The 18,101-nt window shown below is 43.9% G+C and overlaps 1 protein-coding gene across 1 annotated transcript in view; it reads right to left on the bottom strand.

Annotated features, from left to right (window-relative positions):
• LOC147733640 (lamin-B3-like) overlaps positions 1 to 18,101 on the bottom strand; it is a 315,941-nt gene that overhangs the window by 172,126 nt on the left and 125,714 nt on the right. Inside the window, exon 5 of the mRNA XM_086958230.1 lies at positions 781 to 906. Within this exon, the coding sequence (XP_086814356.1) occupies positions 781 to 906 (126 nt within the window). The remainder of the gene's footprint in view (positions 1 to 780; positions 907 to 18,101) is intronic.

Below are 18,101 nucleotides of genomic sequence, written 5' to 3'. Positions count from 1 at the left end.
TGTTATTTCATGACAAATTATTTTTTCAGGGAGGTTTTATTTGAAAATTACCATCTAGCACCAACAGCATCCTCTGCTTGAGAGTGAAACCTAGTAGTGAAATAGACCAATTCTGCTAATTTTCAACATCCATGTAATTATTGCAGGCTTTCCTTTTTTCTTTACCAGTCATTCATTGTGTTCATTTACTTCGAACAAAATTTTTACTTTTCTAGTTTTTACTCTCCCAAATGCTAGACATCACCTATGTACAAACATTACAGAATTCAATACACGCAGCATTCTCACATGGTGTTCTCAACAAATACTACATTGCTGTGCCCCCACCCCTCCTGCCCCTATGAAGACAACTCCCACCTTCTTCACACACTCTGAAACACTTACATGCAACCTTCTTGTCTCCTCCAGGACAGTAACACATCCCTTTAGGCTCTACACATCCCATATTGAGCTTCTTCCAAACCCAACTAATAACCTGTTTTGCATTCAATACCAATCATGCTTCAACTCCTTAATCTTCCAAACCGGATGCCCATTTAATTGCCTTCCACTGTAAAGAAATGCATCTTGCTCCAACCTGCACAAACACTCCTCTCTCCAAAGCAATCTCACAGGGTTGCGCCTCATCTCACCCATCTTAGACTCGTTCCTCAGTCAGAGATGCAACCACTCCAGGGTTGAACACCTGCACGTTGATCTAACCATCCAACACACCATCCCTAAAGCCACTAGACTCCCGCATTGTTTGAAGCAAGACAAAAAGAATGACACAGCTCTTACCCTTCTTTGGTACTCGGTCACTTGAGACGTCAAAGAGTCAAGTCTCATCTGTACAGCATTCATCTCCTCCCTTGCAGCACTTGCATAGTCACCGTTTTTAGCAGCTGCAAGCTGTGCGTTCTCCAGCTGCAAAATAAAATCATGAATAGTAATCTGCGTGGTCTGGGAGTTCATCTGGGTCATTCAATCGCTGCCCTCAATTCATCGTTCTGTTATGTACACAGAAATGACAATCGTTAGACCTGGCACTTCTTGGCATGGTTACCCCTGACTTTTTGCCTCTACCTCCTCTATTTTTGATGCTATGATGGATTTTGTTTTGCTGGCTTAGATGCTTTGGGCACTTTTCCACTGCTGATTAGTGTCAAAGTCTAAGTGCTTCCAGTATAAAGTGTTATGGTAATTGGTTGTCCAGAATTGGCATGTTTGTCTTTCTAGCAAAGTCCCTAGTAAAGTGCACTATGTGTGGCAGGGCTGGTAATGCAAATGCTATGAGTGTGCCTTCAGCATTAATTGTGCCACCCACACAAGTAGCCCTAAAAAGAGATCTCAGGCCTGCCACTGCAGTGCCTGCGTGCAGTTTGTGAACTAACTTGTTGTCCTTACAAGTGCACCCACTTGCCAGGCCTTACCCTTCCCTTTTCATGCATATTAGACACCCCTATTGTAGGCCCAAAGTACCCCCCTGGGCAGGGTGCAGTGTATGTGAAAGGCAGGACATGTACTGGGGTGTGTACCATGTCCTGACAGTGAAATACTACCAAATTAGTTTCACGGTTGCAAGGCCATATTGCCCATAGAACAGAATTGGGAATGCGGAGTCATGTGTTTCCAGCATATCTTCCCGTAGGCATAAGATGGAGAGATGGAGTTTTGCGTGTCTGAACCCAGAATTTAATAACACATCTTGTTTTGAAGATGGTGTTTGAATTGTGTGTTTAGAAATACGCTTTTAGAAGTGGCTGGTTTCCTGTCCTAACCATCCTGCATGCCTCTGACTGGTTGTGTATGGACTGTCTGGGTTTGGATGGGACAGGGTCTGGGAAGTGTGCTGACACCAGGGACGAGTAGGTGAGACAGCAACAGGCTGGCCTGCATTTGGTGTTGTGGGAGAAGCAGCCCCTGTGATGCAAAGAGGGCTGTGCTGCTGGCACAAAAGAATGGCTCCACCTCCTGCGGAGTGTCTGAGGCCCAAACCCTCACTATCAAAGAAAGGTGTGCACTGGCAGGAAGACACCCAGAACTGGTTTCGACCGGGCTCAGAGCCCCCTGAACACAAAGACTTCAAAGGCATTTAGGGGTATAAATGTGAGAGCTGAAACCCCTGAACTCAAGCCTGAAATAGGATTGAAACTACTTTGTGATCAAGAGGAACCTCTGCCAAAGAAGAACAGCTAAAGAGACTGAAGCGAAGGACTGCCCTTGCTGTGTGTTCTGGTGCTGACCTGCAGTTTGCTGATTTGACTACGCAGAGGACAAGGGACATTGCTGTGTGCTGTGTCCTGAAGTAATTGGTCTCCAAGGGCCCGAGAGGAGATGGCTCCCTGTTGTGGAAACTCAGGAACATAAAAGTTTCAAAGTGTGTCTCAGCAACGCTGTATGCTTGTGCTTTTTTCAGCCCAAGACCTTCGTGAGAATTGCTCTGTGACAGTGTGCGCCGGAGCAGTCTTGCACTCTGCTTCGATCGACAGCATGACCAGAAGTGCTGTGATAGTTATCGCCATCGGCCAGGACAGTAGTCCCAAGGGGGAGCCCTGGGAAATCACTGTTGCCGGCCCCAGCCTTCTCCGCCAAGGAGAATCTTGAGAACCTTTATAATCGAGGGTCCAATGTCCTTTTCCCAAGATCAAAGGAGTCATGCGGGAGCCGATCAGCTACAAGGCAGTCGCCTGGTAGCCTGACTCTCACTGCGAGGAGCAGCCGCCCCGAAGCCGCACAGCGTGACACCCAAGCTGGGAGAAGAGAGTGACTGCCCCACTTCCCCCTCCCCCCCCCCCCCCCCCCCAAGGTAACGCTCCGCAAGTGTGCATTTGTCACCGCCTGGGGCGGACTGCGTGCTTACAAACTGCCTTACAAACTGCCTTACATCATCCTGAACTGCTCATTAATACCGCAAGAACCTACAAATGATTGTTGGCATAATAACGGGGCCAGTGAAATATTACGAATACGCTGGATATTTTTATCGTTTGGTCTGATCGTATTTCTTCTTGATAAAGATACCGCTATTTTCCTAAATCAGTGTGGTGTCCATTTGTGGTGTTATCGCCGTTACTGAGAGTGTGGTAGCAAATACTTTACACATTGCCTTAGAGATAAGCTTGGCTGCTCATGCCAAGCTACCGGAAAGTGAGCAGGGGTGTTTAAAGAGTGTGTCCCTCCTTTCCCGGATTAGAAGCAAGGGTCCCTATTTGATACTAAGGTACCTACCTTAGCCAACTAGTTCTAACAATACATTCATGATACATACCCGTTAAACACTTTCACTTTAGAAGCCTTTGGCTGTTACAACAGTACACTCATTGACCCAAAAATGCGAAAGAAGATATTTAAAATTTCACCCTTTATCAAAAACAATTGCAGAATCACTAAATTCTGTAAAGTGCGCCTGTTCACCCCATCACAACCGTCATAAGCAACATTAATCTCTCTTAAATGAGGGCCAGAATACTGTGTGCTGTATAAGATTCGATTATCGGTGTGTGATCAAATTGGTTCGATCATTCACCGAAATCAATTTAATACCTTTAATAAATGGAACATGGCAGTCCAAAGACCACACGAACTCGGCAACTACTCTGAGATGCTTAAAGATCCTGGTTGTTATTCAGCATAGCACAGTGTGTATTTAATCAAGCAGGAATTTTATTAACGAACATTCCAAAACCCATGCTTAGCTTGGCATTGATGTTAATTATTTTAACTTTGAATTGGAAAATTATTATATCAAATTCTCAGAATTCCACATGCTAACAGCAGCAAGCAATCAATCGCTAATGTTACAGAATAGCATTGTATAGTGAACCAGTATGATTTCACTGCTGGGACAGCGCCAGAGTTTGCACAAAAATAGAGTGAGCAGCCTTAGATGTTCTCCGGAGAGATACCCGATTAGCCCTTTGGCTCCCTCCCCTTGCTCTATGGAGCCAGGTATTCCGGTAGTTGTAATAAGTGCTTGTCTGCGCCCTGCTGTGCTTCAGGATCACATTAAAAATCAGGGTGCAACCTTTCATAGTATGGGTGGCATATTTATCTTTTGTAACAATAACAATATCATGAGTATCTATTTCAGAGATCCCGCAAGCACAATTTTTAATATTGGAAAGATCTGAGAGTTGAATTCAGGCAAAACAAAGTATACAAGATAGCTCATGAACAAAGAAATAACGCCAGTCAACTGACGCTATGTAGTTCATTCAGTATTTAGAGAACTTAATGTTATTGATCTTCCTTTCCAGTGCAATACATGGGAAAAAATGTACATCTTGGGTCATAAAGGAGACCTCTTTTAGCAAGGAGGAGAAACTGCTTCCTAGATAGTACCACCTTCACGTATTCTATGGATTCTTTCGTGTTAGAGAGCTACTTTCTGAAATAGGATACTGGTTAATTGAGAAATAGAGTGGGGATTGAGACGGGTTCTAGAGAATCAATATCCCACCTCAAACTTTCAGCAGGACGTAGTCATTCCAAGACGCAAAACTCCTGTCCTAATCCACACTGGGACTGTCAACTGTGAAAAGTGGTTGGGAGTTCCCATTGCAATGGTTTCTAGGTTGCCGGTTTACCAGTCACCAAACCAGCTAGCTGAGAGGAACCACTGAATGCAACTCTGCATATAAAAGGACAGATAGTCCTACTGGAGCAAGAGGCCTGGAAACGAGTTAAACATGGCATGAGTTATGCAATGTGCAAGGTCATATCCGTGGATGACATGGCTCAGTAAACTAACCATAACTTGTGGCCCTAACTAGCATAATTGTGGTTTTTAGGTTTCATTTCAATAACTACAGTTACATTGAGTTTTTTTCCAGTGAATTTCAGAGATTTTCTAAACATACATGATGGAGTTATGAGCAACGTAGCATAATTTCACTTTAACCTTTGTTTTAAGGGAACTTCCAGGTGTTTTCTTGATCACATGGAAACATGGCGGCTGACTGTTAGTTGCTAGCGCCCGGAGCTCTGCGTCAGCCTCTATGGACCCAGAGAGCAGCCCGTGATCGGAGGGGGAGGGGGGAGTAAGAGACAAGGCAGTTACGTGGCGGTTAGCGTTGGAGCATTTGAGCGTTTTTCCTTTTTAGCTCTAGCAGCCTGCGCCGGGCTTTGGATTCCTTCAGTGGAGCCGCGAGGCCGGAGGGCGGTGGAGTAGGGTGACCAACTTTCCGTAAATTTCACGGACAAACCGTAATTTGGACCTCACGTCCGTTGTCCGTGAGGATCCCTTTAAAGGACGCCTTTTGTCCGTAATTTTGGCCCTCACAGGGAGCAGCACTGCTTCCTGTGAGAGGCCTCACCTTCCTGATGGGGCGCCTCGCGCTCCTCCTTGAGCACAAGAGCAGCCCCTCCCCGCCCATTGTCATTCTGTATGCCGGCTAATTGCCACATACCGAAATCATGTGGCGGCCTCCTCCTGCCTCAGTGTACAGCAGGGCATTCTCTAAAATAAAAGGCAAAACGCTAATGCTGCAACTTTAGCAAGGTAAGAAAACAGTTTATGTAAAGAAGCCTGTAAAATAAGTTTAAAAAGAACGGGTTATCGTTCGTTCACTGTCTCATCATTTTCTAACTGAAGTATTTTCAATATTATATCCAACAAAGCCATGGTTGCTGCCTTTTTTTATTTTAAGCAACTAACAACCATTGACAAAGCCAATAGTCCTGGTTTTTGTTGGTGTAATGATACTTGCTGCATTATATATCTGGATGTAATGACAGAAACAACATAATACCAGTCGGGCAGAACACTACGCTAGTGCTGATTTTTAGCCTAGGTGTTTTAAACTACGCCCTTAATTACATCGAACACCCCCTTTGAAGAGACCCCCCCCAGTTTTTTTACACCAATTGAAGCCCTGGAAACACCATGTCATAGTCCCTCACATCCTGGCACTGTGAATCGTGCACGACTCATGACTTCTACGTTTTCAGACTGCCTCTGTGCAGGGGCATAGTGAACTTTCCCCAACCCCACCCCTTGCTTTAGGAACTACAGCGAGGGTGAAGTTCTTGATGGGCTTCTTCTGTCTGCACCTCTGTAGACAAAGGCTCAGCTCATAATGTGAAAAGGTGGGTGAGTAAATAAGTGAAAGAATTGTGAATGGCTGGATGGATGACTGAAAGGATGAATGAAAGGGTGAATGGATAGATAAAAGAAAGGATGGATGAGTGGAAGTATGGATGAGGGAAAGGTAAATAGATGGATGTATGGGTGGAAGGGTAGATGGATGGGTAAAAGGGTGGATGGGTGTATGATGGACGAGTGAGTGGGTGGATAGATGAGTGGATGGATGGATTGAATTGATAAGTGAAATGGTGAATGTATGGATGGATGAGTGAAGGGGTAGATGGACAAAAGGATGAATAGATGAGTGAAGAAGTGAAAGGGTGGATGGATGAGAGAACGGATGGATGAGTGAAAGGATCAATGGATGGAATAAATTAATGGATGAGTAGATAGATGGGTGGATGATGGATGGATGGATAAGTGAAAGAGGGATGAGAGAAAGGGAGGATGAATGACTGAAAGGGTGAATGGGTGGAAGGATAAGTGACTGGGTGGATGGATGAGTAAGGGAATGAATGGCTGGATGGGTGAGTGAATAGATGGATGGGTGAAAGAGTGGATGGATGACTGTATGGATGGGGTGAAAGGGTGAATAGATGAATAATGGATGGATGACTGAAAGGGTGAATGGAGGGAGGGATGAGTAATGATGGATAGGTTTGCAAATGGTTGAATATTTTTGGATATAAATGCGCACATAGATGAAAGGACAGAATGAATGGTGAAAGACTGAATGATGGATGAAAGAAGGATTACACCTTGTGGCACCCATTATCTTAAGTAGCGTTTCCTATACATTGACTTTCACATTATTATGAGGCATTGTCTATATATAATGTGTGTGATTTAACACACTCTGACACCCTGCCCTACACATAATTGGGATGAGTAACACTATAAGAGAAATGAAATACACATGAGAGACGGTCTAAGTGAAGATAAGGGGCACTATTGAAGGGTGATAGCAAGGCAAGGCAGGACTGGCCGGACCGGGCATCAGGTGTTTCCCTGGGAGGCTGGAAAGGGGGGGGGCGGTTTTGTTACTGGGTGCTGGCACTGCAAAGTTCCTTATATATCCAGTAGTTTTCGATCAACAATAAAAGCGGCTTCACTTATATTCAGGTGTGGTTCACCATTGTCTGGTGATTAATGTTCCTTGCTGCAGCGAGATGCAAATTTTGAATTGTCTAAGGCAGCAAGCTGCAGCCATACTGAAAAACTGTGAAGTGCACGATTGTCTCAACCTAATATAAACCTATTTTGACTTGTACTTAGATGGTTGTCCATTTACTTACAAATATACTATTGCACGACCAGCTCTGACGCATCAGTAAAACTTACCTTTTGTCCTGAATTTTTGTCCTGAATTTTGACCCTTTGTCCTGAATTTTTCCACTCACCATCCTGAATTTGCACCTATGCCAGTTTGTCACCCTAGCTCAGGAGGGGGCGCAAGGCAGCAGCGCAGGGCCTCCTAAGGGGGGGGGGGGGGGGGGCAATAAAACCGCTATTGCTGGATTTTTTTCAGCAAAAGAACGATCAAGATTTTGGCTGCTATCAAAAGAGGAGCAGAAAGAAAATGGAGCCTGTGGTAAGGTTGAAGAGGGCGGGGAGGCTGTGGAGGAGAATACTAGAAACACAGAAAGTCTTAAATGCTAAAAGGTCAGCTCCCTTATTAGTACAGCATGTTGAGATACAACAGTCCCCCCTTAGTGTACAGGAGGTAACCTCTCCTACTGCTAGAAGTTCACAGATAGAGGTCGGGGCAACACACAAGAAATTATATAAGAGGGGCGACAGGGGGCCCTAAGAAAGTTACAGTAGATGGTAAAAAGGCTCAAAAGGGCATTTAAAACTACCCCTGGGAAAACTAAAAACAGAAAGGATCTCCCGGAGGTGGCAGAATTACAAATTGTTGCTGCTGCTGAACTCTCCTCTTCTAGTGGAGTCCAGGTCTCTCTTGTTGAAAAAGTGAAGCCTAATGGTGGGGGCTCTGCTTTTCAGGTTTAACAGGTGAAAGTGAAATCTATCAAACCTAGAACTCCAAAAAGTAGGTAACCTAGTAGCGGGTTTAAGTGACTCCATCATTACGCTCTTATTTCAGGGAGCAAGCCAGAAGTGTGGGTTATTGGCAAGCAATCAGGCCCTGGCTCTTTGAGTCAGTGCCCGGTTAGTTTAATTCCCGGTACACTCCCATCCACCCTACCGGCTGATCCCTTGGACATAGTTCCTGTGATAGGAATGGAGTCTGTAGTTGAATCAGAAAAACCTACAGAGGCGGTCACTTCAAAGGAACTAGTCTCCCAAGCCACAGGTTCAATCCTCCAGTCCAAGGACTTGGGGACTCCTTCAGGGGATATGACTGCTCGTAATGAAGATTTGTTAATTGTTGCCTCAAATTTAGTACAACCACTATTAGGAGCGTTGGATAACAGCACATAAGAATCACCAGAAACGTGTTTCCTTTCAGCCCAGTCTGCTCAACCTGCTTTGATTCTGCCTGCAGGTCCAAAGAACCTCTTTGTTGCATTAACAGAGGACATTAAGAAAGTGTTCACAGCATCTACAGCTATCCAAGGGGAGATTAGAAATTATTGTAAATCTTTGGAAAAAAAAGTCGACCTCATTATTCCAGAACTGTGACTCTACAGAATGCGGTGGGGGATATGAAAGAAGATCTGGGCCAGGCTAAATCAGACATTGTACTTTTAAAATCGGAACATCGGGATCTCAGAGACAGAGTGGAGAATGTAGAGAATAACTCCCGAAGGAATAATTTACGTTTATTGAATGTACCAAAAGGAAGTGAAGGATCTGACATTCGATCCTTCGTGGTTTCTCTACTTAAGACCTCACTACAGCTCCAAGTCTGAGGAAGAGCTTAGCCGTGACATTCAAAGGGTACAAGGAGATCCTTTTCGGAGGAGCTCTAATAGACCCAAACTTAGAAAAATCCTCATTAATTTATTCACATTTACCTTGAAGGATAAAATTCTGAATTTAGCACTGACATTTAAATCTGTGTGGGCAAAATATTTTGCGTTTGAGATTCAGTCAGATCTATCAAGCTGTACTTTGGAGAGGCAATGGGAGTTGGGTAAGAGACTGGAGGGGTTTAAAAAGTTAGGTGCGGTAGCCCAACTTAAATTTCCGGCCTTTTTAAAGGTGATGTTTAATAACAAAATGTACAACATAAGGCCGGTACAGGAAGCGGATGAGCTACTGAATAGCCTAAGTAAAGGGGATCAATAGGCGGCTTAACTTATAGTGTAGTTATCGAGATGGTACCCCTCTTTGCATAAAAAGAAGTCAAGAGAAATGAGTCTTCTTAAGGAGACATTCCTTCTGGTGATTTATAGTATAATTAGGGTTCCCCACTCCTTTCCCATCTTTTTGAAATGTATTTAACTGTTCTCAGGGGGGTCTTGTTTTTGGGGTATTTTATTCATTAAGGCAGGGCAGCGCAGAGGTCTTCGGGACACAATTGTCTGGACTTCACCTGTCCAGATAATTGGGGTATGGGTTTCCAGTGGGCGGTGGGAGGGGGTGGGGGGGGAGGGATGGGATGGGGCACGAGGTAGGGGTTGGGATTGGGTGCAGCAGAAAAAAATATTTTTTTAAATCCTCATTCGCTGTTCTTTAGTTTGGGATACACTCACGCCGGGGCTTGGTTGAGAGTTTTTGGAGCTAGGCTGGGCTTTCTGATAGTAACAATATGAGGCCTATACAGATTTTATCTTGGAACATTAATAGCCTGCGAACTAGACCAAGATGAGATAGGATAGTTTAGTTCAGTATCTCCAAGGTTCACCGGTCCAGGTTTTGATTCTCCAAGAAACACATCTCCTAAAAGAAGAGGTATGCTCCCTTCTTAAAAATAAAAGATGGGTGGGCTCATATGTGTGCACGAATCAGACTGCTAATGTCAGAGGGGTTCTAATCATTTTCAAGAAATCAGTTCAAGCTTATCTTTTGCAGCAATTGGTTGACCCAGGTGGGAGATGGGTCATTGTTAAAATTACAATGGAGACCCTATGTACGCTGGTCGGCTACTATGGGCCCAACCAAGATGACCCTTCAATTCTTAAGACCATCTTTTCCCATCTATTAGATTTTCCTGAACCAATAGTTATGGCGGGAGACTTTAATATAGTTCTAAATCCAGTCTTGGATAAAACTCCAAATAGTAGAGCTGTAGTGCCTTTTAAATCTCGTGTTTATCTGTTGGAGGAAATGCAACAATTTGCCCTTTTAGATATTTGGAGAGAAAGATCAGGCTTACAACAGGGGGTGTCATTTAAAAATCAAAAATATCGGCACCAATAAAGAATCGATTATGTGCTGATAAGTCACTCACTTCGAGATAGTGTCAACGATATTACTTATTTGGCCAATCATCTGTCTTACCATTCAGGAGTTTTTTTTATGCCTGCAGACTCCATCAGCAGGGCTTAATCGCACATGGTCATTTGACCGTTCATTACTATTCATGGAGGAAGAAAAAGCTTTCTTGATACAAGAAACTGAATGGTTCTTTGAAGTTAATTTAGAGTCAACATCAATATTAAATGTCTGGGACTCTTAAGGCTTTCTTGCGGGGTCAGATTACAAGCAGGGCAAGTTTCAGGAATAAAAAATACAAAGAGGAAGTATCTTCCATCGAAGGGAAGTTGAAAGATCTAGAAACATATATCTCCGTTAGCTTCGCCTGCAGCCCAACAGACGGGGAAGGATAAACAAGATAACTCAAAAGGGCAATTAGAGAGCATATTACAATCTAGGCTCATACGTAGATGGGAGGAGAGTAAAATTGCCCACTTTGAATACGGAGAAGGTGCGGGCAAACTTCATGCTTGGAAGGCAAAGTCTGATCGAGTAAGTAATCGGATTAAGGAGATCATTAGCGGAGAGGAGATATTCCACTCAGATGGGGAAATCAGTCTCGCCTTTCAGAGGTATTTCAAGGAGATATATTGTGAGGATAAATGCCTAGCTGTTACCAGCATTCAAAATTGGTTAAAGGATATCCCACTTCCCTCATTGGGGCAGGACCAACAGCAATATTTGGATCAAGCCTTCACTCAAACTGAGGTGAGAGATGTGATCCAATGCTCCAAGTCTGGGAAAGCAGCGGGCCCTGATGGCCTGCCTACAGAAATATATAAGATGTTAGGAGAAATGGTCATACCCGTCCTAACGTAGCTGTTTAATCATGTCTTGGAGGTGGGTCTGGGGATCCCAGCTTCCTGGAACGATGCCTTAATAATTTTGATATTAAAACCTGGGAAGTCTTCATCAAATTGTAGGGCATATAGACCCATCTTGCTGCTAAATGTAGATTATAACATTTTTACTTCTATTTTGGCAGCGAGATTGGGTCTTATTGTGGGAGATATCCTTCATCCAGCTCAGAAAGGTTTTGTAAGGAATAGGCAACTCTCTGATCTTTCATATAACCTTATTGGGGCGATAGATCTTGCTTCCACCTATTCCCTTCCACTGGCTGCTATGACTTTTAATGCAACTAAGACCTTCAACAGAGTGAATTGGATTTACCTGTCGGAGGCCTTGCAGAAAATCAATCTAGGGGGCAGATTTTGTCACATGGTACAGCGGATCTACCAGAATCCCACAGCTAGACTGCTGATTAATGGGAATATCACTGAATCCTTCAAGATCACAAGAGGAACCAGACAGGGCTGCCCACTCTCCTCCCTTCTATTTGATCTTTATATTGAGCCATTTGCTCAACGGCTGAAGGCGGATTCCAGCATAGTGCCATTTAAGTATGAGGAGTGTGAGAGGAAGATAGCCCTGTATGCGGATGACATCCTGGTTCTCTCTGCAGATTTACAGTCCGCTTTTCCAGCGGTGATTAGTTTGGCTAGGGAGTCTGGCTCTGTTTCTGGGAATGATATTAATGTTACAAAAACAGAAATCATGACTTGGAATTTGCCGGAGACACTGCAGGATTACCAGCCTAGCTCCAAAATGAGATCTGTGAGTTCAGGTGGTGCAGGACTTCACAAAGATAGCCGAGATTAACTTAGCTATGGTGGCAAGGGAGTGTAGAATGCTTAGGAAATCCTGGTCTTATCTTCCTCTTTCAATTCTGGAAAGAACCAATTTAGTTAAGATGACGATACTCCAAAAGATGTTTTTTTTTTAATTGTATCCCGCTTTATTTTGAAAAATCCACGATTGCCAAGCTGCAGATGGATATTAACTCCTTCATCTGGGCATCTAAGATTGCCAGGATTGCCTGGAAGAAACTAAGGAGGAGAAGAGAAAAGGGTGGCCTGGTCTTACCAGACCTTCAGCTATATGCCTGGGCGTTCCAACTCATACACTCACGCATGTTATTGAGGATGCCCGTAGATACCGGGGCAGGAGATATGTTTTTGGCCATGCTGAAGGGTGCTAATATGTCAGAGAATGGGTTTTTGTTTAAATTTGGAGACCCAAAGTTTTTTTTTTTGTTTTTTTTTTAATCAGGCTGAAGGTTCTCCAGGGGGTAGCTAAAACTTGGGCCCAAGTTAGGGGGGCAGTGGGGCTTGACTATTTTTCCAGCTTAGCTCCCCTTTGGGATTCTCCCGGGACCCCAGTGTGCCTAAGACAGTTTGACAATCCCTCGGAGGAATGCTGGGTTATTGGTTTGGGGTGACCTCCTTGAGGGTGGCATCATTCCCCTTTGGGAACATCTTCAGGATATGTTTGGGGAGGTCTCTCTCGCTTTAAGTATTATCAACTTGTAAGTTGGGTTCAATCTTACCCGCGGAGGCATGCCTTGGGATGCGGAAATATTTTAGAACATCAGCTTTTTACCAAACTCCCAGGGAAAAAAGAAGTCTCATTTTGGTACCAAACCCTTCTGGAAGTAGATGGCAAATTTAACCTCGCTGAAGACCTGTGGGCAGGGTCCTTGCCCACTCAGGATTGTGCTAAATTATGTCAGAAATCTTATAAGATGTTATATGAAGTGGTGAAGCCAGCCTGGCTAAAAATAAATCACCTGTTTACTATCCACAGGGCCTATTACACTCCCCAAAAACTGACCAAAATTTCAGCTGGACCCCCAGTTAGTTGCAAAAAGTGGGGCTTGGTTTCCGCCTCAGAAGCCTATATGTTTATGGAATGTCCTTCCCTGGCTACTTTCTGGCAGGAGATGGGAGATTTTTTGTCAAATCTTTTAGGCTGTGCGGTTAATATAAATTTGTCCTTAATATTTGGTCTCACAGAAAATATCACCAAACTTGCCGAAACTTTGCTCTTTTATTCTGTTTGGTTAGAAAGGAGGCAAATCTGTATAAAATGGACGGAATTTAGCCATCCTACCTTTGGGGACTGGCAGTCATCAGTTTTAGCAGCTTAAAAGTTGGACTTGGCCAGACAAAGAAGCAGAAAAAAGAAGGCCTTCTGGAATCTTCTGAAAAATAGATGGAACTCACAGATGGGGTGATTTCGTGGGTTTTTTTGTTCCCCCAGAGTTCTAGGATTATGCAGTTAATACTTCCTAGGCTAAGCTGCAAGCTGCCAGGTATGGCGGTGGTCAGGCAGCAAAAGCCATCCAGCCCTGGAGCTTGGCATGTGGAGTATCTCAGTGGTTTCTTCTTTTGACACCAAGGGCAGATCTTGTACTAGTAGGCGGAGTCACATTCCAACACTCCAACAGCCTACTTCCCTCAGTATCATGAGTGAGTACAGACGCCCACGGTCAATATCGAAGTGAGATAGACGGCGAATGAGGACTTGAAGAAAAAAAATAAAAAACAACTAATTACATTGTTTTTTTTCCCATTGAAATTGAGAGATTTTCTTAACACACATGGAGTTATGAGCAACGTAGCCATAATTTCACTTTAACCTTTGTTTTAAGGGAACTTCTGGGTGTTTTCTTAAACAGATTTTATTTGGGGCACCGCGACCCAGTTTTAAAATCCAACCATGATTTGTACACACAATTATTAAGGAGTTGTAGGGAATGACTGCAGTCGCTGCAGAAAACCTAACTTTAAAAGAACATGCTGGGTAGACATATTAAGCAGGAGTTAGCTACATATGTTTCTATGGATAGCTCCAGTATAACAATACCAGGGATTGTGCATGCAAACCCTGTTCTTAAACCTACACCAGTAACTAATCTGCCCTATGCACTTAGTTCAATGGTACACAGAGGGGGTGGATCGCAGAGCCTCTCAGCCCATAGCCTAAGCACCGTCAACAGGCAGCCTTTGGCTGTGCACAGAAGAGTGTAGGGTGCATGGCATGACCTCTAGCCTGTCCCGGAATTCAATCCTATGCAAGGGTTTCACATATAAAGTAGACAGCCTTTGCTTGTCGCAGAGGGGAGGAGGAGATCAATGGTGTAAAAGTTGTACACTGCTTAGGAAAGGTGCAGGGGCTAAACTCCTGCTAGGTCTGGTGCACCCCTTCCGTTGCCGGTCGACCCGCACTGCACAACACCTTACACACTATGGTCCCAAAGCTTGGCCTGGCTTTGGTTTACTGAATGAGTAGTGGTGTGTATATGCTTGGAAGGTTGACCTAGTAAGAGTCTAACGGGTGGAGGTAGCTTGGCAGTAAAAAACTTTAACCATGTGTAGCTGGGCACAGCCAGTCAGTGAGGCTTATGCAGACTGGTCCTACTTGGCTGATGTTAGCTTGGCAATATTTGCCCTGCCCATCACTCTGAGAAACTTGCACTAATGTTTCACTTTTTAGCATGGTCCTTCTGTCTGTGAAGCTTGGTATTGCTGTAATGGGGTGGAAAAGGAGCTTGGTGGTGTTGCAGTCAAGTACATCACTCTCACCACAGTTTTTTATTCCATGAAGCTTGCCCATATGTCTTTACTTCCCAGCTGCAAAACTGTAGAAAGGTGAAATTGCCAGTCTGTGAAGCTTACCATGGTGTTCCAAAGCTAGGCATGGAGGCATTTTGCCAGTTCTGCCTTAGCAATTTGCGCAGCTGGGCACTTCAGTCCTTGAAACGGTCCTCAACTTGGTGTTAGGGGAGGCCAATCAGGTCCTTTAGATCTGCAGATCTAAAATGGACAACTGGAGAAAAAGCTTTCCTTGAAGGACCCAAAATGAATTAACTTTTATTTTGTAACGTTTTTGCAGATACAAACGGAGGCAATGTTTGTTAAAAAACAAACTGAAGGTCATGTGCTATTTCGTTACAAGGCAAATCTTTATGGCATGAGGTAAATTAATTTACAGTTTAACAAGCAAGCATGAAACTGGAAACCAGTATGGACTGCCAACCCTCAAAACAAGCGATAAAAGTTTCCATGGACACAATCTGAATCACAGCTTTCAGTGTTTTAGACTTGTACCTTTCTTTATGGTCATCCCCAAACGTTTGGCCTTCTCCCTCCTTTTTTCTGAACCCATTTTTGTTGGCCATAATACACGGAGCGCTTTACCACTGCTGACCAGTTAAACGAGTTAACATTGGCTTACACCCAATCAGTAAATTTAATTTACTTAACTTATAAGTCCCCAGTAAAGTGGTCCTTCATGTAGCCAGAGCCTGTAAATTAAATACTACTAGTGGACATGCAAGTCACCCCTATTGAAGGCCCTGTATAGTCAAGTGGACAACGTATTTAAAAAGTTGGACTTGTGCTTTTAAGTTTTAAATTTCCTGGTAGTGAAAAACATCTACATTCCCTTTTCACTACTGTAAGGCCTACTTGTCCTATAATATATCATTGGGCCAGCATATTGCATTCAATAAGGGATTACTTTCAATTGGGAGCAGGTGGGAATGTAAGTTTGGGGTCTAAAGAATTATAATTTAAAACCCTCTTTAATGGTGTAGTTGGATTTTAAGTCACAATTGTGAAAATGCCGCTTTTGAAAGTAAAAACATGCAACAAGAGCAGATGATGAACAGCATGCTAATTAATATTATGTTTTTAACATTCACCCCCTGGTCACAGATCTGGGGTAAATCTATTGTTTTTGGACCCAGCCATATGCAAATCAGACTTGACCCTGCTCCCCATGGGAACAGTCTAGCCCGAAATGCCAGGCCAGGTCCTTGCTTCGACCAGAAACAAGCACCCTGATACTGGTTTTGGGGTATCACCCCTCAGGCAGGCTAGCTTGAATACGGGGTCATAGCAAGCCCAGGACCCATATCTGGGCATATCCTTCCCACTTAGGGCTACAAATTCAAAACGTACAGATGATGGAGAGAATGCTGAACAAATCAAACATTCACACCCAGTCACAGATCTGGGTTAATTCCATAGTTTCTTTTTGCTCGCCTCTTTTAGAAAGTTGGCATTTTCTTGTCCAAACCATTTAGTGCCTCCAGTCAGTTTCCTTGGTCACATGACTAAGTGTAGATGGCAGCTGGTCTTTGTGTATTGCCCCAGACAGTGAGACATAGGGGAACTGTGTTGGCAGGATGGACCAACTTTGACTTGATGAGGGGAGAAACTGTGACCTACCACACTTGCACAACACTAAGGTCCTGCCCCAGCACGCTCACAATAGGGTTTCACAATAGAAATTGTACTGAAAGATAGGCTGGTGCCTACTTCAAAACTGGCACCAGGTATTAATTTTGGAATCTCAGACCCAACGCTTCAGTACACCTCTGAAGCTGTGGAAGACTAAGAAGGACTGGTGTGTTGATCTGCTGGTGTGCTACATGAAGGAATCCTACAATGCTTCCCGGCTGTCTGAGAGAAATGGACTGGACCTGAATCTTGAACCCAGAACCACCAGAGTGACTTCAAGGGCAGGTTGGCTGGCCTCCTGCTCAGAGCTAAAGAGACAGAAAAGGTTCCAACCACCTTGAACCCCACACCTGGACTCTGTCTGCTGTAAGTCTTGATCCCCAAGTGGTACCAACCCAGTCCTGGACCCATGGAAATAGCCCAGAAGGTGCTCTGACAGCCCAGCTGTGGTCTCTAGGGCAGAACGGATGCATCGCCTCGCAGCCCAGCATTGGGGCTGCTGTTCCGTGATGCATCCTAGATGCTGGACTTCATATCACAAACCTCAGTCAACTGCTGCATCGGAATCACTGCTGCGCGACACATTCTCAACACAGATCTTGCAAAGCTCCGCAACCAGGATTTAAGATACTTTAGCCACAGGGCATAACTTGGTCCCTGTATCCGACCCATGCTCCATTGTGATGAGACAGAACCTATTGCTTTGTCCCTGTCCAGTGCGATCAGCAAACCCCAGTTGGAGCTTTGTGCTTTTAAGCCCCATCGTCACTTAAATGTTTTAAATTGCATATCTCTGGTTCTACTAACTAGATTTTGTAATTTTAGTGTCAAGCAATTCTCTGAATTTTTATACACATAACTAAGTTGGTGTGAGATTTTCCATGCGTTGTGTTTTCACGTTATTCCAAGTTTCAAATGCTGCATAGCCTCTAAGTTAAGCTCGACTGCTCTTGTGCCAAGCTACTCCAAGGTTAGGCACAAGTTTAATTTGGGGTTGCTTGTGACTTCACCCTGACAGGAATTGTGGTTGCTGCTGGAGTAGGTGTTCACCGAAATTCCGAAGCGGTGTCATTGCCAAATCAGGGCAAAAAGTTCATTAAGACAGATCTAGTCAACCATTAGAGAACTTCAGGCCAAACATTTACAGGGATTTAGTTGAATGGTCTTTGAAAGATCGTACCATAATGTGTACTGTGCAACACCCATAGGTAACAGCTAAATTACAGTACACAATAAAAACAAGTCATAGGCCCTACCTATTTCTGTTTGTGTAGCACAACATGAGCCCACCTCCTTGGTACTGATGAAGCTAAGGTGAAAAACTCATGGGATTTTTGCCTTTAATATTTATTCCTTTGTCTATGTGCTTTCTGCTATTTCCATTCGGTCTTCACATCGAGCGCATAACCTACAAACCTGTCAACCAACTTCTTTCTGTACTCTTGTGGCTGTTGAGTTGAACACTCTTCCCATCAGCATTACATTCATACTGCATTCACAAGGACCCAAACAACAAAATATTTTGAATTTCACAAGGACTGTATGACACATTTGATCATTCT

Source organism: Lissotriton vulgaris, chromosome 2_1 (genome assembly GCF_964263255.1).
Source record: "Lissotriton vulgaris chromosome 2_1, aLisVul1.2, whole genome shotgun sequence".
Taxonomy (NCBI): Eukaryota; Metazoa; Chordata; class Amphibia; order Caudata; family Salamandridae; genus Lissotriton; species Lissotriton vulgaris.
The sequence above is the reverse complement of the archived record's forward strand: the minus strand, read 5'-3'. Positions and strand labels throughout refer to the sequence as shown.